This window comes from Watersipora subatra, chromosome 6 (assembly GCF_963576615.1).
Source record: "Watersipora subatra chromosome 6, tzWatSuba1.1, whole genome shotgun sequence".
Taxonomy (NCBI): Eukaryota; Metazoa; Bryozoa; class Gymnolaemata; order Cheilostomatida; family Watersiporidae; genus Watersipora; species Watersipora subatra.
In genome coordinates, this window is record NC_088713.1 from 8,627,112 (window position 1) to 8,650,427 (window position 23,316).

The 23,316-nt window shown below is 35.5% G+C and overlaps 2 protein-coding genes across 2 annotated transcripts in view; one reads left to right on the forward strand and one right to left on the reverse strand.

Annotated features, from left to right (window-relative positions):
- Positions 1–111: 111 nt before the first annotated feature.
- Positions 112–15,199, reverse strand: LOC137398494 (zinc transporter Slc39a7-like). The gene is made up of 7 exons (XM_068084609.1): positions 14,916–15,199; positions 11,838–12,011; positions 10,780–10,974; positions 5,977–6,108; positions 3,329–3,528; positions 2,311–2,454; positions 112–1,162 (listed from the first exon to the last, which is right to left on the reverse strand). The coding sequence occupies exons 1-7, from the start codon at positions 15,196–15,198 to the stop codon at positions 1,055–1,057; spliced, it is 1,236 nt and encodes a 411-aa protein (XP_067940710.1). The 5' UTR covers position 15,199; the 3' UTR covers positions 112–1,054.
- Positions 15,200–15,436: 237 nt separating this feature from the next.
- LOC137398012 (golgin subfamily A member 2-like) overlaps positions 15,437–23,316 on the forward strand; it is a 52,195-nt gene continuing 44,315 nt past the window's right edge. Inside the window, exons 1-4 of the mRNA XM_068084110.1 lie at positions 15,437–15,487; positions 17,437–17,522; positions 20,063–20,199; positions 20,770–20,915. Coding sequence (XP_067940211.1) covers positions 15,437–15,487; positions 17,437–17,522; positions 20,063–20,199; positions 20,770–20,915 — 420 coding nt within the window. The remainder of the gene's footprint in view (positions 15,488–17,436; positions 17,523–20,062; positions 20,200–20,769; positions 20,916–23,316) is intronic.

The window sequence follows — 23,316 nt, forward strand, 5'->3', positions numbered from 1 at the left end:
TTTTGCTATCAATGTGTGTCATGTTGTCATGGTAATTAAAGGTGAAAATGTCTTGGTAACTAATCAACGTTTATTTGTTGTCTGAGAAAGTAGCAAAATAATCTAAAAATGGTGTAAAGATGTCTTAAAGCACACCTCAGCCAAAGATTAGCAGATCTAACAGCTGCCTCTAGTACGCTGCAATCCACCTTTTTGGTATCCAGCCAGTGTAACAAAATAACATAAAACTTCCATATTTCTGAATATATAGGTATATATTTCCTAGCCTAAAAAATAGCCCAAACAGTTGGACTTATCCAAGGAGCTCGATACATCGAGAACAGACCTGGTTAATAGCCAAATGTTTCTGTATAATAACATATAGTTTAAAACATGGAAATTGGTATCACAAAGAATGAGAAACGTTCTAGATGACAGCACCTCCAACTGTACCATATATCAGGAAAACTAGTGATAAGATACTACTGGCCACAGGTTCACATATCACTGATATGTTTTGCAGACAATTATGATGAATCTTTAATCAAAACCCTGGTCCAATCATAAAAGATTCATTGGTGTGAGAAATAACCTGGACTCCTTTTGCTGGACAATTAAAATTTTCATTTACATTTCTATGACTTGAAATAGGCAAATAAAAATGATCATATCTGTACAGAATTTTATCGTCAACCATGAAATAAATGAAGTGTTCAGAATTAACCTACATAATCATTAAACAACATCAGTTCACAGCTATTTGGTTTACATATTTGAAATCCGGACAAAATGAAGATTAATTTAAAATATAATTTATGGTTATTGACTAAATTCATAATGAGTAATAATGTTGTAAATAAGAATTTTAGTTTACCAACAAAGGGGTCCAGCTTATTTCGCACACAAGCGTAAGTTATTAACCGATGTCACTAATGACAGAAATCTCAAATTTTTTAGCTTACAAAATAGTGTAGAGAAATCAGTCAAAATTTAATATTTCCTATCAAAATTGTTACCGAGTAATGCGCAAGAGTAAATAATTACTAAACAAGAACAGGCAGGGCGGAGCCAAGGCTTACTCATACTGCGCAATGAGCACCATCATGTACACGCCCACTAAAAGAGCTATGATCTCCTTAATACTCTGTCCCAGCTTCGTGTCTTCTATCAGCTCTGGGATAACCTGTGGTAAAAAAGGATGGATTATGTATTGCAGGCACATCGATTGCAAATAAAAGCCATATAAACATGCATAGGTAACCTACAATTCAGCATGTTGCCCAAGCATGGTTCGTTTCTATCATGATTGACTATGCTTGGATCATCTCACATCCATGAAATGAACTGTCAGGGCTAATTAAACTGTCTTAGTTGGTGGTAGCACCTATTTCCTAGCACTGACCAAAGGCTTCCCTCGCCTAAAAATCGCAAGCACCAGCCAATAGGCACAGTCAATACATTTGAAGAGATTTACTGAGTGAGTTGCTGAAGAAGCCTGTAATGCAGGAGCCAACTCCTTCACAGAATTCCAACTCCACATAATGTTCACAACATTTCACAACCAAATGCATTTCCAGAAATCCTCTAGTGAGTCTTGAACCTCTGATCTACTGCTTGATAGACCAGAGTGTTAACCACTAGACCACGGCTGCTATTAATAACATTGTGACCTACACCTCATGGACTAGAGATACGGAGCAAGAGCGCTCCGTATCTCTAGTGCTCTTCGCCCATCGTACTGCAAGCTCGCTTTAGATAGATATCGATTTTATTTACATTGGTCGAGGCCATTTAAAGCAAATTAGATAATAAAACAACAAAAAACAGTAAATTATGTGTATTGGAAGAAAAAGCTCTTTTAGCATAAAGCTGTTTTATAATGTAAAATTTATTTTTAGCAATAAAATTTTTAATACTTTTTTCAAATTTTTTAGTAATCAAATTTCTTTTGCAAATTTTGTTTTATTTTTCGCAAATTTTGTTTTATTTTTCGCAAATTTTGTTTTATTTTTTGCAAACTGTTTTCTCAGCATGTTTTATAATGTAAAATGTATTGGCAAGATTTTGGTGTCCGGTACAAGGTATAGTGGTTGTTTGGGAAAGTATGAATGTAATGGATGATCAGGCAGATTGGAGATACGATTTGAGTATTTCGTATAAGGTGTGGTAGACTTCAGTTCAGAAGTTCAGAACATTTTAGACAGGTTCGAAAGAGAACGTGCATGTTGCTACATTCCTCAGCTGTTGCTGCGAGTTGCCTAACGCTTGCTGCAAACGCCAGTTTTAATATATGGTTGACAAGTAGAGTGGTTACGGATACTGAATACTTACAGAAACAGTTGCGATGTATATGAAACCTCCGGCTGTAAATGGTAAAACCCAAAGAGTAGACTCAGTGCTCATACCTCCAGCGGCTAATGAGAGGACAGTGCCACACATGGCCCCTACTGCAGTGGTGAACTGAAGCATCATAGCCTGCAGAGAAATTAGTAAGGATTTTAGCATCTACTAGCATTAAGCCAGGCAATGTTTGGAATTACTTTAATTTTTGACATAAATTGTTTTGTGACAAAAATCCATGAACCCGTTCATTTATGAAAACTGTCCTTAATGCATGTAAAGATGGAGTCTTGAGTGTCTAATCCAATAGATAATGGTGATTTTATACGGAAAATGAATGTTCTAAGAATGCCAATTGCTGGCATTGCTTGGAGTGCTCCTGCTTTTGACATTAAATAAGCAGTAGTGAGTCTCTTATAACTCTTCCATCACACGTTATTAATTTCGTTTAATACCGCAGAACATCACTCTTATTATAGTAAAGATTATTCTTCAACCTTGGAATGTGGTTTAGTGATGCAAGTTGCAGAGTCAGGGGTTCGAGACCAGCAAAAAGCAATCTTTTATGAAGCACTTTTATTACCCTGTATATTATTTGTCTCAGTTTCAAGCAAGATAACAAGATCAGAGCTACATCGTAGGCTAGCTGAATGTCCGGTGTTGCACGGGTAATAAAAAGGTTTTTGCAAAGAATATTTATTTTTAATTAACATATACATTTACCATTTCAGCTTTTAAATGAAGGTGTTTGTTTATTTCTATATACTGTGTTTAAACCAGTCTGCAGCAGATTTTTAATTACTAAAACTTTAGCGCTATAAGCGGATAGACAGAATACAGACAAACATTAGATTTATACATATATATATATATATAGATTACCCTAGCTGCCTCTCATGATATAAACACTGATAATCCTGCAAATTGTCACATTAGAGAAGAGTTATATAGCTGAAGGTTCCTGAAATAGAAAGAGACGTGTCCCAATCTCCTCGTAATATAGACCAACCTTGCGCTTGCTGCACCCACTCTGGACTAGAATGGCAAAGTCCCCGATCTCATGGGGCACCTCATGCAGTAAGATGGTAACAGTGGTTATCAAGCCCACAGATTCACCAGCCAGGAAGGAGGCTCCTATAGCCAGTCCATCCGTGAAATTGTGAGCAAAATCAGCAGCTAAATTCAAGTATCCAGCTATTTTTAGAGATTCTGCAAATAAAGGGGATATTCTACTAAACAATGACAACCAATGAAAATATATGAGTTTGAATCCTGTGAGATGCAAATGTTTTCCCAACCTTTAACCATGGATTCGGACAGTCGAACATGGCTCTTATTATAGTAAAGACGAGCTGTACTACTCGGCGTTGCCCGGGTAATAAAAAAGTCTTTGGTCAGAAAATTGATTTGTATTTAACATATAACAACATTTGTCATTCTAACTTTTAAACATTATGAGGAAAATGTTTTACACAGATCACGTAAATTAAACAAAATAAAACGACTACAAAAAGCTTTAGATGTAAAAGTGAAATAATTAGCAATTAATAGCTAAATTAAGACGGTTTGCTACGGATTACAATAAAAGATGATTCGGTAATGGTACAATTAATACGAACTGAGAAAAAAAAAATCGTGAATATGTAGAATTAATAATAACAATTCTTGCATAGAAGTGTGCGTATAAAAAGGTTACTGTTCCACCAGAAGTTATCCATCAAAACTTTGAATACGATTATACGGAGACGATATAATTGTCTGCGTGAGAAGAATTGGCCTTGACCCCAGATATAGTAATCGAACCCTACGAAAGATGTTTCTTAACAGGGGCATCATAACGCGTGGCCGCATCGGTAAAATAATCAGCGTGCCCTATAGCTCAGCTGGACACACCTACGGACAACATACGACCAACTTTGAAAAATATACATATAGATTGATTCAGCATTCAGCGACTTTCTGTTGAAGTAATATGATAAACAACATAACCATTTGCAGTCATCCCTTCACATATGATATTAACCTTTTCGAATGATTTCTTTGCATGTCGACACATTCATACAGAACAAGTATTCATATGAAATGCACTGTGTTTTGATGATTCATTCCGTAACAACAACAAAAATGATAAATACTTTATGGAGTTCTATCGAGCATCAAAAAACATCACAGCAAATTAGGTCAAAACCACAACCTCTATGTACAAATCTGAATATTTGTCTATCTGTCGTTTGTCTGTCCAGTTACAGAGATAAAGTTTTAGAAATAAGTAGCCTTCGTAGTGGATTTGAACTCACGACATTCAAACCGCAAGTCTGCTAACAAAGTCTAACACAAAGCTAAGCCGTTCTTATCATTCCCATCACTCTCACCACATACTGTATACCCTTTTCGGGGTGGTACACGCTAAATGTACACTTCATATTATTAATTAATATTACCTTTTGCATTCGTTCTTTTTAAGTTAATTTTATTACCATTACCTATGTGTTCAATTCATAACTTTAAAAATACGTAAATTTAAAAAATGTAAATCTGTATTTAAGCTAAATGCTTTTCGCAAGGACAATTGTATTACCTATCTGAAGTGGGAATTTTCTCTACATTCTCTCTCCGTTCGATCAGACAAAAAAAGTCTGATATCCCATTTTTACGATTGTACTAGTATCGAAATGACCAACAAAACTTTGAATACAACGAGCTTCTGCTGCAACAGTAACCTTTTTTAAATGCACACTTTCATGTACTCATTGCTTATTTTTTCACCAAATTTATTTGAACAGCACAAAAAAACTTTTCTCACGATATGAAGTTTAAAAGTTAGAATGGTAAATTTTGTATATTTAAAAAACGTTTTTTCCGGAAATACTTTTTATTACCCAGGCAATGCTGGGCATTCATCTAGTCTTTTACTATAATATGAGCTATACTATACTATAATATAATACTATAATATCCCTTCATCTGGCCAAGGCCAAGCTTGGTGATCAGAAAAAAAGTGAAGTCATCTGAGATTCAAAGTCGTCACATACAGCTTACCAGCTTGACAATCTTACGCTTTGGCTAATTGTCTACTTTCTAGTATATCAGAATAGCTGTGAGCATTCTTATTCTAGGTGCTTCACTGTTCACTGCTAGCTTGTTACAGGATGTTTAATAGGCTGAACACTGAGAAAAAGGAGCTCAAAAAAGCACGATTTTATCACAAATAGCGTTATTATAGCGCTTTTTTGAGCTCATTTTCCTCGGCGTTCAGCTTATTAAACATCTTGTAACAAGCTACAAGCAATTTTAACTAATTTATCTACCATTCATAAAGGACTGAAATTATTTTGAAGGCTGAATTTAGATAATAGTGGGTTTTAAGACATCCATCCCTATCATCCTAAACATCCTCAACTTACGTTCCTAAAAAGCTAGCATACGTCTCATATTTATGGGCGAAGCTTGTTGTGTCGATTGTGTTGTTTTCGAATCCGATATTGAAACGCTGTAAAAAAGTCTTCATGAATTTGAAAGTTAGTGGATCAATCTTTATTTTGAGTACAAAATCGGAATCAGCGGGTCTGATTCACCTAGAGACAACGATAAAAGTTGTACATGGCTGTTATGGTCTCATGTCGCAAACGATATCAAGTGACTAATATGTAATCTCACCGTGGCCTTCAGAAGGTTTGCCCGCTGCCTTATCACTGTCAGCATCATCATCAGAATCCTTTGCCTTGCCTTCCTTCTTTTTTGCCTTCTTAGGATCAGGCTTAGCATGACTGTGGTTGTGAGCGTGTTCACCTGGAAGAGGTGAAAATGTTTGCATTCACATTCAGACTTTTTATTGAAACTATCTATGCAGGTCTAAAAAATTCAATCCTTAGAAAAGCGGAAAAATAAAATTTATAAACATATATATATACATATATACTATCTTATTGGCAATAATTTTATTTAAAAAATAGAAATGTTTTTCAAATTACACCATAAAACGATAGCAAAACGTAAAAAGGTGCAACAGTTAGCCATTAAAATCGAATAAATAGTTTGACAAATAGTGTATAAAATGTCGTTCTCTGATAAGAGAGTGGATATTAGGTGGAAGATTGTTAAAGGTCGACTTGCAACAAAGTTCACATTACAGTTATTTGGTATCAAAAGATTCTTCATGTCTTACGCTGCTGTGTTGAAGGTGCAAAATATGTGGAAATGTGATTACAAGTTCTTAAAAGCTCAAAAACAAACAGTTAATCGCAGCCATCACGAAACTGCCGTAGATTAGAATATCTTTCCAAAATGGCTCAAATAGGATGTTATTGAACACGATGGCTTTTGTTTACACTTTCATGCAACCTCATTCGTCAAAATATTTTCACAAATATACTCCTCGCATTCAATAAAACCATGTATATTGCCTCACGTGTCTATTTCATCATCTTCGTAATGCTGTCATTTTGAGCACTGATATCTCAAAACCTACCGTAAAAATTCGTTTAATTTTTCAACTTTAACTAGAAGGAGTACATATCATCCTCTGATAAATATGATGAGCCTGTAAGTCACCTGTGATAGTCGAAAAGTGCTGCAGAAATTATTCGCGCTCTTTGGCAGGAAGTATGGGTCACATGATCAGATTACGACTAGACGATTAGACCAAACCGAAACAAAACTGTAAAGTAACGAGCGTCTATAGTTGATACGAGCTTTTCGGTAAAACCCGAAGTGTTTGTCATAAACTAGTGTTACGAAAAGTTGTATATTGAGCCTTTTATTGACCTCTCAATTCACATGCAAACATCACGTGTCAAAACAATAACCAAATGAAATGACTACTTCAAAGAAATAAACTGATTCCAATCTACGGCGGTTTCGTGATGGCGGCGATTAATTGTTCGCTTTTGAGCTTTTAAGAGCTTGCGATCACATTTTCACATATTTTGCACCTACCACACAGCAGAGTAAGACATGGTGAATCTTTCAATACCAAATAACTGTAATGTGAATTTTGTTGCAAGTCAACCTTTAAAGCAGCAGGCAATAATATTTTCAAAATAATTGTTAGCGGTTGTAAGCAATTTGTTCACACCTTGTACATTGAAATAAGTTGAGAACCTCATGAGAACCTTGAGAACTGTCATGTAAAAAATGATGACACATATTTTTAATTTACACGCAACAGCCGAAAGACTCTGGATACAAACTGAATGTAAGTCTGCACGTACATCATAGCGTAGCTGGCAAATATGATATGCTAATATCAGTCAAAAGTACTGAGCGGTGTAGAGAGTTAACAAGCAATATAGCCAGTAATTAATTTGTGCTATCAACAAAAACTTTGTGTTTAAGCAGACCTGCTAACATCTCATAGGTAAATTTCAGTCGGAGAATAATCATGAAAGCAGGGCACACGCTCAGAATCGCAAATATGTAATATTTGCTTTGTTGTAATATTGTAGTTGTAATATTAATATGTATTATATATATATATATATATTAATATCCTCTCAGAAAAAAAACACTTTCTTTTAATGGAATTTGTTCCACCATTAAAAAATATTCGCCATAGCTACACATAACATTAAAACAAATGCATTCCAGAAAACTATGCTAAAAGCCAACGACAAAAACTAAATTATATTTTAAAAAATAAATAAGAAAAGATAAAAAAGTTTTATTGTCACTTCAACTTTAGGCTAAAAACAGATGTAGTAAAGGTGTAGCTTAGATCATACGAAAAAGCGACAGTGCGCAGGTAGCTCTTTAGCCTGCCTAACTTAGACTATGAAGCTTAAATTAACATAGATTATTTATATAGTTTTCGTGTGATATTTTTCACATATACATGTGATTAGCATGTCCGGCCTCTCCACTTTCACTAGTTTTAGGCTTTCTTCTCTTTACTTACACTTTCTTTCATGACAATTGCCCGGGTCCGTAGATTTCTTAAAAAATTGATCAAAAAATGTCTGCTGATGCTTCTATACCATTTGTAGTTTCGATTCTAGAAAAAGAATTGTCTACTTTCTCTTCCAATTACTATTACTAGTTATTTCGCAGACTGATTTTGATTTTTCACACTAAAAAAAGAAAGGTATGAAAAATACTTTTATATTATTCACAAACAGTAAAAGCAAACTACATGTATGCGAAAGGGAACTGCTTACAAATGCACTGATTTACATAATTGCAATGTTTTGGCATACATTGAACGCCGTATAATGGATGTTACTTTGTGTCCAGACAAATGTTCGCTCAAATTTCGCATCATATCTGAAAAATCAAAATGTTGAGGTGATTTCAAGTCGATGTTTGACTGTTTATTACTGGTCACAAACAAAACAATTCAGATTTCTCGAGTTAGCAAGAGAAAGTAATTCCACTATGCGCTATATTGAAACTATATACCAGGGGTCAGAAACCTTGTTGATTGAGAGGGCCTACAAACACAAATGTTTCAAAATTTAATTCTAGGAGAGCCATATGTATATTTTGAATCTCAAAAACATAAATGGAAAAGGAAGACCAACAAATGTAGGATGTTTGAGCAATTTTAGAGTATAAAAAACTGGATTTATTTTGTTCGTTTATTTTTTATTAACCAACAAAATAAATTTGATGTTCCTTTAAAAAGATTCGCTTATTTTTTCTAAGCAGCAAAATCTACTCTGCGAAGTAAAACTAATAACAATATTTTATACGTATAGAAGAGAGCAAAACAAATACTTTACAAAAAACCGGCACTACTTGTTCGCCGTCTATCTGTATCTGTATAGACGTTGTAATCTTATTCTTTTGCATAAACTTTTGCGCGAAATCCGTTATGATTACCAATGGAGCGACCGATAACATCGCAACTAAGCTGCATAGACGGAAAAGAACAACTCCCTATAAGTGCAGCTGATGCATCAGGTGCAGTACATCTTGTGACAAGCTGTTGTTGCTCGCCCACTCGACAGGGGACAACTCCGCAAAAACAACAGTTTGTCAAGCCAGGCTAATGCTTACCCCCAATCAGTAGGGAAGATATATAGCTCATGCAGGACATTATCATTACTGCTATGCAACCTGACTATAATGACAAGCTAGGATAGCATTATAACTGCACCAATTTTCATGGATACCGTAAAACCTCTATCTGAACGCCACGGTGATATATTTTTCAAACCTTCCCCTATTAATAGTGGCAGTCAAATATAAAGGTGACGTTCAATTAGAAGTTTTACAGTAGATATATATTGCTGAAGGCCTAGATAATCATGTGTGTTTGGTTTTCACCTACTGCTCCTAGGTCCACACCATTAGGTATTTTAAAGGCTGGTTCACTGTATCGACGTATCTCGATGTTGATGCCACAATACTTAAATGATCGTCGATTGTAACAATGTTCACATTATCATAAACCCATCCACATTTGCATCAGCAAATGCGGATGGATTTGTGAAATAATATTCTCATGTTTTTTTGGGAAAAAAATCTTTGTTTTCGCATGCTCGAATTAAATACTAGTCCCCGTAGCCGCTATGATAAATGAACATAAATAAATTGTGCTATCCTCGACCGTGAATTACTATCGTCGAAATGGTGTACATTGTACAGGCTGTCTTCGATGCTCGGTGAAATATCGAGAGAAAATTTGACAGTTGTAAACTTTCCTGACGTATCCATGTTGCTTCGTCGATGCTATCAGTCCCCAGTGCACATAGTCGATGATGACCATCAAAAAGACAACACGGGCGATATAGTGTGAACCAGGCTTAAGGATATGAAACACTGATGTCTATTATTAGGAGACATACTGCTATTGCACTAATCGGCAAGTTGACAAAGCTTATTACTAAGTTAGTTTTAAATTTGTCTTTACGAGTCTTGTCCGTACATAATAAAAATAAGGCCTAAAGAATCTCACATTTCAGCTATAATTGAACTGTGACAAGTCTTGTCTTTTGCAATCTTGTTTATAATAAGAGTCATCCCTGAAGCCAGTTGGAGAAATCGATTGCATCGCACAGGATTTGAACTCACAACCTTCAGCATGGTAGACATTTATTCTAATAACTTTGCCAATCAACCACCTCCTGGCATTCCAGAATAATTGCACGTATAGTTATTACACCTGATGATCTCTCACGATACAAACTGCGTATAACTATTAACTAATGACTGCCAAGAATGGGCAAGTACCTTTGATAGTTAATGCAATCATGTCCTTTGGGAGAAAGATACAAACAATCCATTTGACCGTAATAAGAGCCGTGCTCATTCCAAACGAAAGGTTGGAAAAAAGATCGCAATATGTACGATTAGAACTCATGACTTTCAACGTGGTCAATCAACACCTAAACAACTGTGTCAATTGGACATTCCTGAATAACTGTACGTATAGTTATTACACCCGATGATCTCTCACGGCACACTAGACTGTCAGGGGTTACTAGCAAAACTAATAATAAATGATGAGACAGGACAAGATACCTTTAACTAATCTCACAAACTTCTCCACACAGAGAAAAGCGATGATGCCGGCGAGTACCCATAATCCAACAGACATGTCATGACCGCCGTCACCGTGAGAGTGCCCGTGGGAGCCATGAGAGTGACCGTGACCTTCATCTCCGGTGTGAGAGTGAGGTGAGACAGCATGGGGAATGAGATGTAAAAATGCATCACCTGCAACATATGAGTCAATTACATTGGCAGGTACTAATACAGCATTATTGTGAAGGTTTCACATTTACAAACATTACTATTGCGATATCACATGTGAAAACACGATACATCCCTTAGCACTGGTGATGTAATATAATATTCACTAATGCACCTGTATTAAAGTCAAACCGCGACATACAATTGCCTTAATATACAAACTTCCCAACATTCAACGGAAAGCTCCAGCAAATAATGTGTATGACTCTACACCAAAAAACTTCTACACCAATACTCATACTTTCCAAAAAATGGCGTTCCAAGGTTTTTGAAATGTCACATCCTAAGAATACTAGCACCAAAGCTTAAAAGGGAAAATCGAAAATAAAAAGAAAAAACAGTAAGAAAAATATAGACGAAAAGTTAGTTTAAACTTTGCCTATACAAAGTAAGAGCAACTAACTCCTACCGATTGTAACTAGATTTCTGTTAGTGAGTCTCCATGTAAAGTCATGATTAAAACATGTTTTATTGATGCATCTATTGATGTATTTTTACACCATTTACATCACTTTTTAATGCCTTTGTTTCATACTATTGTGTAATTATCTGCAACTATCCTAGGTTTCTGAGCTGTGAAATGAATTACAATGCACTCCTAGAGCAAAACCTGATCTAAGATGTGACAATATTCTGATAGCAAGCTGATTATGTAATGAATCGAATTCGTACAACTAACCGGCTCTTAAATTTTTCATTTGTAAACACCTAGATAGAAGTAAAAATGCTGTTGGAAAGTTACTAAGCGTATAGCGTGATGATATAGTTAATTGTGACCACAAAACAAGCTACGGTATGTGATAGTAGCAAGAACACTAGAGACTCACCGAGCAGGCCACCAGAGGCAAAGGCCAGCAAGACTTTAAGAAGGGGTCGATGTCTGTCATCATTTGCGTTCTCCACTGGGATGAGCACAAGTATAAAGACAGGAGTTACACTGATAAGGGCAGTTGCACCCAATGCTTTGGCCCAGAGTAATCCATCAAACCCTCGGCTCACTCCTTAAATATCAAATACATATTGTTGCGACTTGAAAATATTACAGGAAATAAGATATGTAAAAAGTTGTTTTAAACTAAAAAATTTGTGGATGTAAACAAATTGCAATGATGTTTGTTTCATCCAATGAAGGTATCATTTCAAAACACAATAGTGTGAAAATAAGTTGAAAAAACATACCAAATGTTCAACTCTAGCGGTAATGAAGCTACCTGAAAAATCTTGACTAACGTACATTCCTCCTATTTAGGTCATAATTAGCAACGATAGCATTAGTCTATTTATGTGAATCTCAGCGTTTAATGTCTGTCATATGTCTGTCATCTGTCTGTCATTCATGTATCCAATTGAGGCGATAATTTTACATAGGTAAAGTGACAGGAATGCAAAATCCCCTTCGCTTTGGATTTGAATGCGAAACCTCCAGGTCCGCATACAGACATTTTATCTACTAGGCAAAGCAGCTACACTGCTACACAACGAAATATGGTCATACTCATTACAGTGGTGAAAATATGCATGCTTGGAGCACTCACAAAAATACTATTGATTACTACAAGCTCGCTTGAAGATTATGATAGATTACGTGAGAGATCATGCCGATATAACGATATATCTGTAATGATTATAAGCACAACTATAAGCATGTTTCTTATTATAGTATGGTAATTTAGTAGCTTTCAAGTTAGTTATAGCTAGCTCAAGTTACTAGCTTGAGTTACTCAAATTCCTTGGTAAAGAAATTTAGCCAATGTCTACTACATTACCTACCATTGTTTTATAAGTGGGTTTTTCCTTACCCATGCAATGTCGAGCATTTAGCTAGTCTGATATATATGCCATATGTATATATGGCATATTATGGCATATATGCGTATAAATATGCTAAATGTATATAGGCTACCACAAAACCTCTAATTGAACGCCACCTCTAACATCACGTGACAAAACAATAACCAAATGTAATGACAACGTCAGAGAAATAAACTGATTCCAATCTATGGCGGCTTTTCATTTTTTGAGCTTTTAAGAGCTTGTAATCACATTTCCACATATTTTGCACCTAAAACACATCAGAGTAAGACATGGTGAATCTTTTGATACCAAATAACTTTACTGTGAATTTTGTTGCAAGTTTACCTTTAAGTAAAGTTAGCGAGAAAAGACAACTCTTAACATGTTTTTATTTAGACACGATTATCGACCTTGTATTTATGTTTTTCGTGAAACGTCACAATAATCTATATCGAGAGAGCATAACTCCGAAGTTTCGATACTGAACGATATCAATAGCTCACAGGCCCATATATTGTTTTGGCATGTGGTGTAATATCGCGTAGCACTAATATCAACTAGTACAGATATTTCTCGGTTTCTTGATGCATATTTATTAAGAGATCTTTGACAAGTTAGAGGTAAGTTAACAGATTTATTGCATTCAAAATGTTTAATATCGGTCCACCGGAAAAAAGGGCAAAATATAGGCGACATTCGCTTGGCCTGCAATAGGGCTAAATTTATCTTCCGAAAATTCTGATGAACTATTTGACAAATAGACCACTAACCTATATTTGAACGCCACCCCCAATTGACTGCCACCATAGAGGAAGGGTTGAAAAATAGAGCGCCATGTCATTGTATTAGAGGTTTTACGGTATATATAATGTATACAACTACATATAATGTAGTAAGCCTATTGTTAAGCAAAACAAATGTAGACAAATAGTACATGAATGTAAAAACATATTTACTGTATATGTGCCATTTACGGTGTATATGCTAAGTATATATATTGAATATATGTCATGTACATGCTATATGTATATATGCTATATGTATATGTTTTATATACCTGCTATATACACATATATATATATACTATATATTGTGTTGGATCCTGCGACCAACACGTAGAGGCGACCTGGGTCGGCTTACTCTACCGGTCTGCATTCACTCTCCACAGGGGCCGTGTAAGTGTTGCCCGTTGACCAACACGCGGAGGCGACTAGGTCGACTTACACCACCGGTCTACTTCAACTACCTTACACGGGGAATTGCTCCCTGAGTGATATTATGCTCGTTCGACAAGGTCGACCTGAGGTCGACGGGGTCGACAGTGTGTCTATAACTCTACTCCCAAAGCACAGTCCGTAGACTGAGGCTTGGAGTAAATAAGTGCTCAGTGTGATTCTGTTAGTGCGCAAGGTAACAGAAGAGTGCGGGTCCAAATGCAAAGCATGTATTGAACGATCTAACTGAGCCGAAGCTCGGCCTTAAATACAATCAAATATGTAAATGAGGTGGCAAGGACCAGCCTCCTCTAGGGGCGTGACTACATAAAGGAAAAAGAGAATACAACTCTAACGACAATCAGAAAAAGGAGATGGTAACGCACGTTTCCATCACAATATATAGCATATATGCTACATATATATATATATATATACATGCTGCAAAACCATATGGGGTAGCCTCGTATGCACTCGACGAGAAACGATATATGCACATGCGGTTATTATTTATGTTAGGCAGAAAAATTGACATAACGGTAGTATATTTCTTATCAATGATATGCTAAACAAACTGACTATACTAAATTAAAAAAATACATAATTAATTCGATCTATAAAAACATAGAATGTTTTCAGCGATCGAATTAAAGAGCTTGAAAACATTCTATGAAAACATAGATTGTTTTCAAGCTTAATAGCGCACACTAGAGAGTTTGACTCAAACTATTTATAAAGAGGAAAACTTGGTTTACACAACATGTGTCTATGAGAGCTTCACCAAAACCTTTATTCGATCAGCACTGCTTCACTAATAGGGAACAGGTGCAAAATTTAGAGTACATCATATTTGCTTTGCACCTATACTTTTCAAACTAAAATATAAATATATCCTGCCTTTTTTAACACGTTCTGTTGAAGCAGACCCGTGACTGTGTCCATCATCTTGTGCACCGGCGTGGTCATGGCTGTGCTGGTGGCCTCGCGCATTGCGTTGGGTCTTATCTGTCACTTCAGGTCCTCGAGCTGATGTACCTTCATTGGCTTCCCGAGAATATTTATGTGCAGCAGGCTCTGACGGCTCGTCATGGGAATGGCCATGACTGTTAACAATAACGAGGAAATTAATTGAAATCACTAAGCAGCAAAGAAGAAAGTGCAGCTTTATGGAGGCAGACATGTTCACGCAAACGTACGTGTCAAATCTCAAAACTCACAATGATAAAATCTATAAAGCTTGAAAGACTTTGCAAATACTAATGAATAATTAAAATAAATATTTTTGTTTAATTAAATGTAATTTTTTTTCTGTTATCAATTTATTTGTTTAAACAAGATTTCTATTAATTTGTTTACTAGTTTGTTAGTTGAAAGGCTAAATTTGCTAGCGTGGCGGCGCATGCGCTAATGTAAACAATATGGAATCCTCCAAGGAAAGGGATGCTAAGCTAGCATCAGCTAGAAAAAAGGTGCAGCTATTCTAGAGTACTTCAATATTAGTTTTTTGTTTATTAGAAAAAAGTGAATCTTAAAAGTGTTGGAAGGTATACTTGCAATTACTGCCATTACTCTTTTCTATTGCTTGACGTGTGCAAGCATCAAACTAAATCGATTGACTCGACAGACTCGGCAAGTTTTGTAGGATAAAGGCCGTAGTGTCAGAGCCGCTAAACAAAAGTACGTAACTTAAAATTTTTGCTGAAAATTATTATGGATTAGTCGCTTTTAGCCAGGCTCTTGAGACCGCTGAAACTTCTAACATCGTCTCACTAAGTATTCAGGAAGTGGTTCAACCCAGCATGTAAATTAAATAGGTTTTGAGCGCAAATCTCTCATCATGTCTTCTCTCATAGCGACTGAATGTTCGAGAAACATTATTAAGAAACTTTTACGTGGCTTGTTGGGATTTTGTTAGTCTTAATTATTGCTTTTAAAAGGTAAATTTATTTGTTCTGTAATGAATGTTGCCAAAACTTTATAGTCAAAAAGATTTCCTACTGCTTTAATTAGACCAGTCTGCATGCTCGAAAAATTTTGTTTGTGGAAAATTTTGGACAAATCCTTATTGTCAATTGTCTAACGTGTATTTTTGGTGATTAACAAGAAAATTTTATGAATCGTTTTAATTTCTCCCCAGTTACCACTAGAGTTGTTCGTGATAGATTATTCAACAAAGTTGAGGATTTTTATTTTAGTTAACTCCTAGTAGTGTTAATGTAAATTCAGCTATTTTTCCAATGCATGCAGCACAATAACTGGTAGGCAGACATTTGATGAGATCTCAAAAACAATCCATTCGTTTTATTCAGCTCTTTTGTGGAAGAGCCGGTTTTGCTCATTCATAAATTTTTATTCAAATTTTCAATTCAAGATGCTTTGAATGTAACAATTATAGCAAGTAGAGCTTTGTCTAGTTTGTTTAGTAGAATAAGTGAGTGCACATTGATTGACTGTTTACAGCATAGGCACAATGCTCTATTATGAGCTGTCATCGTTGTAGATTAGTAGGTTGTTGATTCCTATTGTTGATTCAATGAACCCAAAATTATTAGGCTTGGTAGCAAATGCAGCAACTGTGTTGCATAATAACCTAAAAGTTACATTAAACCTTTCACTGCCATCCATGTACAAATTTAGCTATCGGCTTACTGCCAGCCATTTTATCGGAAATTGCCAATTTTGCTTCATGATATGTATATACATTTTCTTTTCAACTTACGTTTAACTTTAATTTTTTTACTTTTTTTTCAAACTGTATCTACAAAATTTATGTTATATGTGTTATTTTTGCCAACATGTTAACAAACAGTGCTATGCAAAAAATTCAATGTATCTATACGCTGTGCTTTGCTAAAGCTATGTGAAGCTACGAAGCTGAAACGATACTCTACAATGTTCCTTACTCTTCAAAACTATTACTTTCACCACCATCGGAGTCAGTTCTGCTACTTTAATTATCTGTGTAATCGCTAAAATCTGAATTGACTATAATGTCATCAACATAAGAAATTATTTGTTTTCTAACTCGGGAGGCACTTACAAAACTTACTTCAAGTTGGAAATGCCCAAACAAAGATTTAAAATTGCTTCATTATTTTAGGCTAATTTTTTAGAGAATTCGTCGGACAACACTGTCAGTACCATAAAGGTCCTAAGGATCGTTGGTTATGTTGTCAACAAATAATAAAATTAATACAGTTAATTAATAAAGTTAATACGCGATTGCTGGGAAGTTAGCAAAAGTGCACCTACGTCAGTCGACCATAGATTTCACATGAATGCACATACGGCCGTGAAAGGGTTAATTGAAAGTGTTTTGTCACAAGGAAAACAATATGATTAGCAGAGTAGCAGTGTTAGAACCTTCTCTAGTAGCATTGTAAATGTAAGTTGCTTGTAAATGTACCATTGCTTATAGCTGAAAAAGTTTAAGACACAAAAAGGCAGCAAACCTTCAGATCATTCGGCAGCAAATGGTTTGCCAGTGGACTTATTGGATAACGGGTAAGTTTTTAGTTTCACAAAAATTTTTGCTGTACCTACATTTACATCTACTTACATTCAGATTTGTTTACATATACATGTACGTACATTTAGATGTACTCACATTTACAGGTTCTTACATGTACTTAGATGTACTTGCATTTAGACGTACAGTGGAACCTTGGTTCTCGAACATAATCCATTCCAGAAGGTTGTTTGAAAACCGAGCTGTTCGAGATCCGACACAATTTTTCCCATTAGAATAAATGTATGTAAATTTTAATCCATTCCAAGGCGAGAAAACAACTTCGGTAAAGTATTTTACACCATAAACTGTATTGCATACTGCATACTATAAATAAAAACGGGTAGATATAGATAGTGTTTAATTTTAATAAAAGGTTTTCTTTTTAAAATGATGGAAAAAGAAAACAAATGTAAACATTTGGTTTGTTTTGCTCTTAAAACGTCAAAAACGTTAAAGGTTAGGATACAATAACAAAAATTGAAGAAATTGGTAATGTAACAGCAAAAAATGCAACAGATCAGTTACATCAAAAGTTGTAGGAAAAAGAAAATATAAACAGCAATGGCATGGTTACATCACATATTTGAAGGAGAATCCTCCTCCAAAACCCTCCTGACGGGAGGGGGTATGTCCCTAGCAAGTCTCTTTGGTAGAGGAGACATCGTCCCAGATAGTTCCTCCCTTTTTGTAAAGAATTTATGAATCGTAAATTGCTTCTCCGTTTGTTAACTAATGTTTCCATGCTGTTTCCGCAGCTGTTCCAATTCCAATACGCATGTTCCGGTTTAGTCGAGAACCGAATTTATGTTCGAGATCCCGCACGAACAAATCTCAAAATTTTTGCTTGAAAACTGATTTGTTCGAGAATGAAGGTTCCACTGTATTTACAAAAAGCATTGCATCAGTAAAAGTGCTTGGTCAGCAGGATTTTTATGTAGGCTACCAACGTGTCATGTATTGAGGGAGGTAACTCCAAATATGATTTTAGTATAACTAGAACTATGATAGAGTTAATAACATATCAAGTTGATAGAATCTTGTCTCCTATGTTAATAGTTACTTCATGACCACAGGTACATGCAACTTTGTACATAAATCTACATAAACGTGTATGCTGTTTGCCAGTTAGTTGGAAATTGTATTTAATGGTCAGAGTTTTATTTTTTGGTCAGAGTTTTATTTTTTGCACAAAATATATTAAGGATGTAGCTACATTCCTAAATATGTCTCTGTTCAGCCAATGCTTTTCAATACTGAATTACGGCAAGTACTCTGATATGAAATGAGCTCAAGTTTATATTTTCGATGATAATAAAATTCTATATTTTAATGTCAAAGTTTCTGCTTATTTTTTAGATTTTTTATACGTAAACAATGTGTAAGTGGTAAATTTGCTGAATGCAGGAATATCTTTAAAAAGTTGTATCTAGTTATTGAAACAGTCAAATAGTTTGTGCAAATTCCTTTTGTTCAACAAAAAAGTGTCAGAAAGTTTCACATGTACTGTTTCTCACTGACCACCTGCAGTCCGAGACATATTAGTATACTACTGCTATGTGCTTATCTATTGTTGGCAGTTGTATGCGGGATAATAATTGTGTAAATAGCAGGTGCCAATGTCGCATGAAAATGCTGTAGTACCAAGTAGTTATTTACACACACATTTGGAGGCTAAACTGTTTTGGTTCCTAAATTTCAACAAAAAATGTTTTATAGGAATGTATAAATTTTCTTATCCATCTTTATTTTGATCTTTTATAAACAAACGATATTTTTAATTTGCCAAAAGAATCAACAATTCATTTAATCAAATAATAATGAACGGAAAATAAAAATACTTAGTTAATACAGATACAAACTTGTCATCACCCTCTCTACCCGGTTAGCTTATATAAAAATCATCAAATGCTCCATATTTTTAGAAATTGTCTTTCAAAAGGGCGGTTGGTATGCATGGAATTGCTGACCATAGTTTAGTCTCAAGGATTCTCAGCCTACTCTCCTCTCATCTTTCACTGTTTCCATGATCTGCAAATTTGAGCCAATCCACAAGTTAACCGTATCATAGAAACGGCATAAATCCGCAAGCTAGGCGAGTTTTGCGATTAACAAAACTTTATAAAATCCATCATGCTTGCGAATAATGAGAACAGCACTTACGAATGATACGCATTTAAGTAGCGCACCAGCTATTCAATTTTAAACGTTTTCTATACTTCTGTTGTCCTTTCTTGATCGAGTTTCGCGTGTTTGTGTCGCTAACATGTGTGCCACTATTTATTAACTTGTAGCTTACATTTCCTTACGTTTTTTCAACAAGGCGCCCGAGTCAATCCGTGTCATGCGAATGTCTATAAAACACTTAATTCACACGGTAACTAATGCAACTTGCCACAACTTCAAATCCGCATGATGTGAGTCATACGCATCATGGAAATGTAGTGATTGTCACACTTGTTATTGACAATCCTGAGCAGGTACCTTTTATGCTGGTAATGTTTTGTATTGAAGGGTCTGTTATTCTTCCTCACAGGCTCACCCCAGCGGACTCTTCAGCTGTGGAGAGTTTACTCCAACTATCTAATCAACTGAATGGGTTGTTGGAGGACAGCGCTGACCTTGATAGAGTCGTCACCAATGGGTCTGCTGGCTATGGTGCCACAGTCAATGGTAAGAGACAGTTTACTCATGGAATATCCACAGGATCTGTTACGATAATTATGGCTCTTTGTTGTGCTTGTTGTCATGGTGATAATATTTGTTAGGTTTGATGCTCGCAGCCTGTCAGGCGAATACCCACCTGGCAAGAATAATAATTATAATAATATAATGACTATAATAACTATAATGACAATAATAACAACAATAATATGTGTATGCTTTTGCTGCAATTAATAGTTATTTGTTCATAGAGCCATGATGGAACAACTCTGATTATTGCTAATTAAAGCCTGTTTTGCGGTTGTGTAATGTAAAAACCTTTGACATTTTCTGCTATTCATCATTCTTGAGGTAATAATTTAGGTCATGTATGAGACTAACCATTCATCATATTCGAAATGCGGCGTTGGTTACTTGTGGAAGTGAAATTGTGTTTGCTGACTTATGTATCGTCAGGTCTTTTGCTTAGTTTTGATGTAGCGCTGCAATTACAACATTTTCATGGATATGCAGCCAGATAGCGTATGTGGTTTACAACATTGGAGATTATCATCATCACGTTCCTATTCTTATTGTCAGGAGATTCACCAAAAGGTAGACGCTCCCCTATTGGTCGAACAGCTTCAAGTGAGGAAACACTAATGCAGAGGAATAGAGACCTCGCAGATAAGGTGAAACAACTTCAACAAAAAAATACACAGCTCACGCGGCAGATGCAAATTCAGGTAGATTCGTATAACTATTGATATCTGTTGGTCATGACAAATTCTTGTTTGAACTTGGAACTGATTGGCGTGTTCGATAAAGTTCAGACTTGACTTTCTCTTACAGTCACATACTGTATCCTTTCCATTGCATTAGTTTTCCCTACAAGTTTTATTGAAGTCAAATTCCAGAATATTCCTTCTATACAGCCATGTACTATATCATTTTAGTGCAATAGTTTCCCTTACTAGTTTCATCAAGTCAAAAAAATCAGGTCTATATCCAGCAATAGGATACCATGCCCCTCTTATATGTACCCTCTGCGTCGTCTATGCCCTCTGCCTCATATGTCGTGCGTGCCACTTAAGAACTAAGAACACGCAGGACTAAGTCAAACAATGGTTAATTGATTAGAGTAGTAAATGTTGAGAGCTAAATGCAAATGTTGATAGGCAATTATAATACTAACAATCGATAGTAATAGTGGTGTAATCTTTCATTGTTGACTTGAACATAATGTTTGTTAGCTGTCCTAACAACATCAGGTTTTAACTTAAACAGGCTTTCTGTAGATAATATTATTTAAGGAAATTAGTTAAAATATGTGTGGCTGTAATAGTGACTTTTGTTGTATAATCGGTCTAGTAAATAATATGCATGTTTGCTAAGTCAAGAAAGTTTTTAGGTGAAGGTGGTTTCACAGCTTTATCATTGACACCTCTTAAATGGAAGGTTTATGTGTTGATCTAATGTTAGCATTCAACTTCCTGTGCAAATCTTGCTAAAGAATTAAGTAATTACATCTCTGAATATGATAGTCTTATGTGATAGGCCTAAGTCATTTAATTATGGTTGGTGCGGTTGCATACAGAACTATCTCTGAAAAATAATGGATGTTTTTACAATGATCTGGTTGATGAGTATTTACATTAGCATTTGGTAACAATTTGGATGTGGTTAGCCTCTATATGAATGCCATCGCACTTTATATTTCAATCCTTCCTTTATAATGGCGTTCTATTAGAGGTGACATTCTATTAGAGGTGACGTTCTATTAGAGGTGACGTTCAATTTGAGGGTGGCGTTTAATTTTTTAATCCTTTCATTGCCAACAATGTACAAATTCAGGTATCTGCCTAGTGCCAGCAATTTTACTGAAAATTGCCGATATTGCTTCATGATATGTAAACGGTATTTTTTCAATTTCAATCTCTATCTAGAACATTTTTGTTACATGTTTTATTTTGCCAACATTTTAACCAACATTGCTATCAAAAATTCAATGGATCTATACTTTGTGCGATCGATAATAAAGCTATGTGAAGCTACGATCGATGCGAAGCTAAAACGATCCTCAACAATGTTCCTTACTCTTACAAAACTATTACTTTCACCACTATCAGGGACAGTGCTGCTGCTTTAATTATCTGTATAATCACAAAAATCTGAATTGGCTATAATGTCATCAACATAACTAATTATCTGTTTTTTGACTCAAGCGCGGTAATTAATGAACTCACACAAAAAATGTTCGTTTTTAAATTAAAAATTCTCAAACAAAAGTTTAAAATCGTTTTGTTATTTTAGGCTAATTTTATAGACAAATTTTCCGACAACACTGTCAATTTCATAAAAGTCTTAGAGACCGTGGGTTATGCTGTCAACGGATAATAAAATTAGGTAACTACACAATTGCTGGGAAAGTCACAAAAAAAGCGTCTATGGCAGTCGTCCCATGAAAACGCATTTATGCGTCTACAGCAGTGAAAGGGTTAACTAACTGGTAAGAAATTTGGAAAGATAAATTTAACCCTTGAAGGACAAAGCGAGCTAATGTCACCTTTATTTCACAATCTCCTTTGGGCAGAGTGACATTATCGCCATAATGACATAATAAGAGGCTGTCAGGTATGCCGATAAAGTGCAGAGAATAAAAATATCTGCATTTTATTGCTATATCTGGAAGAAGTTGATTGGCGCATTTGGGAGGGTGTTGATCTACCAAGCCGAAAGTTGTGGGTTTAAATCTAACGTGGTGCAATCTTTTTTCCAAACTTCTACCATGGTTTCAGACAGACACGGCTCTTACTGCAGTAAAGACAAGCCGAATACCCGGCAATGAACAGATAATGAAATGATTACCCAATAAATTTGAGTAACTTACCTCGTAAGTTAGTCGTCCAAATATTTACTGAAACAACAGCGGTGTTCCAAGCCATCTTAATAATCATTACATTACGCGTAAAGATCAACTGTGCTAGTTAATAACCCCAAGCGCTTTATGTGTGAGTATTTTAACCAATGTAATTTATATGATCACAATCATTCATCGCTGCAGTCAGTTGAACGATCAGAGTGTAGTGGGTTAGATCGCTGGTCTTCAGACCTGTAGGTACGGAGATCATATCCTTGGTGGAGCGG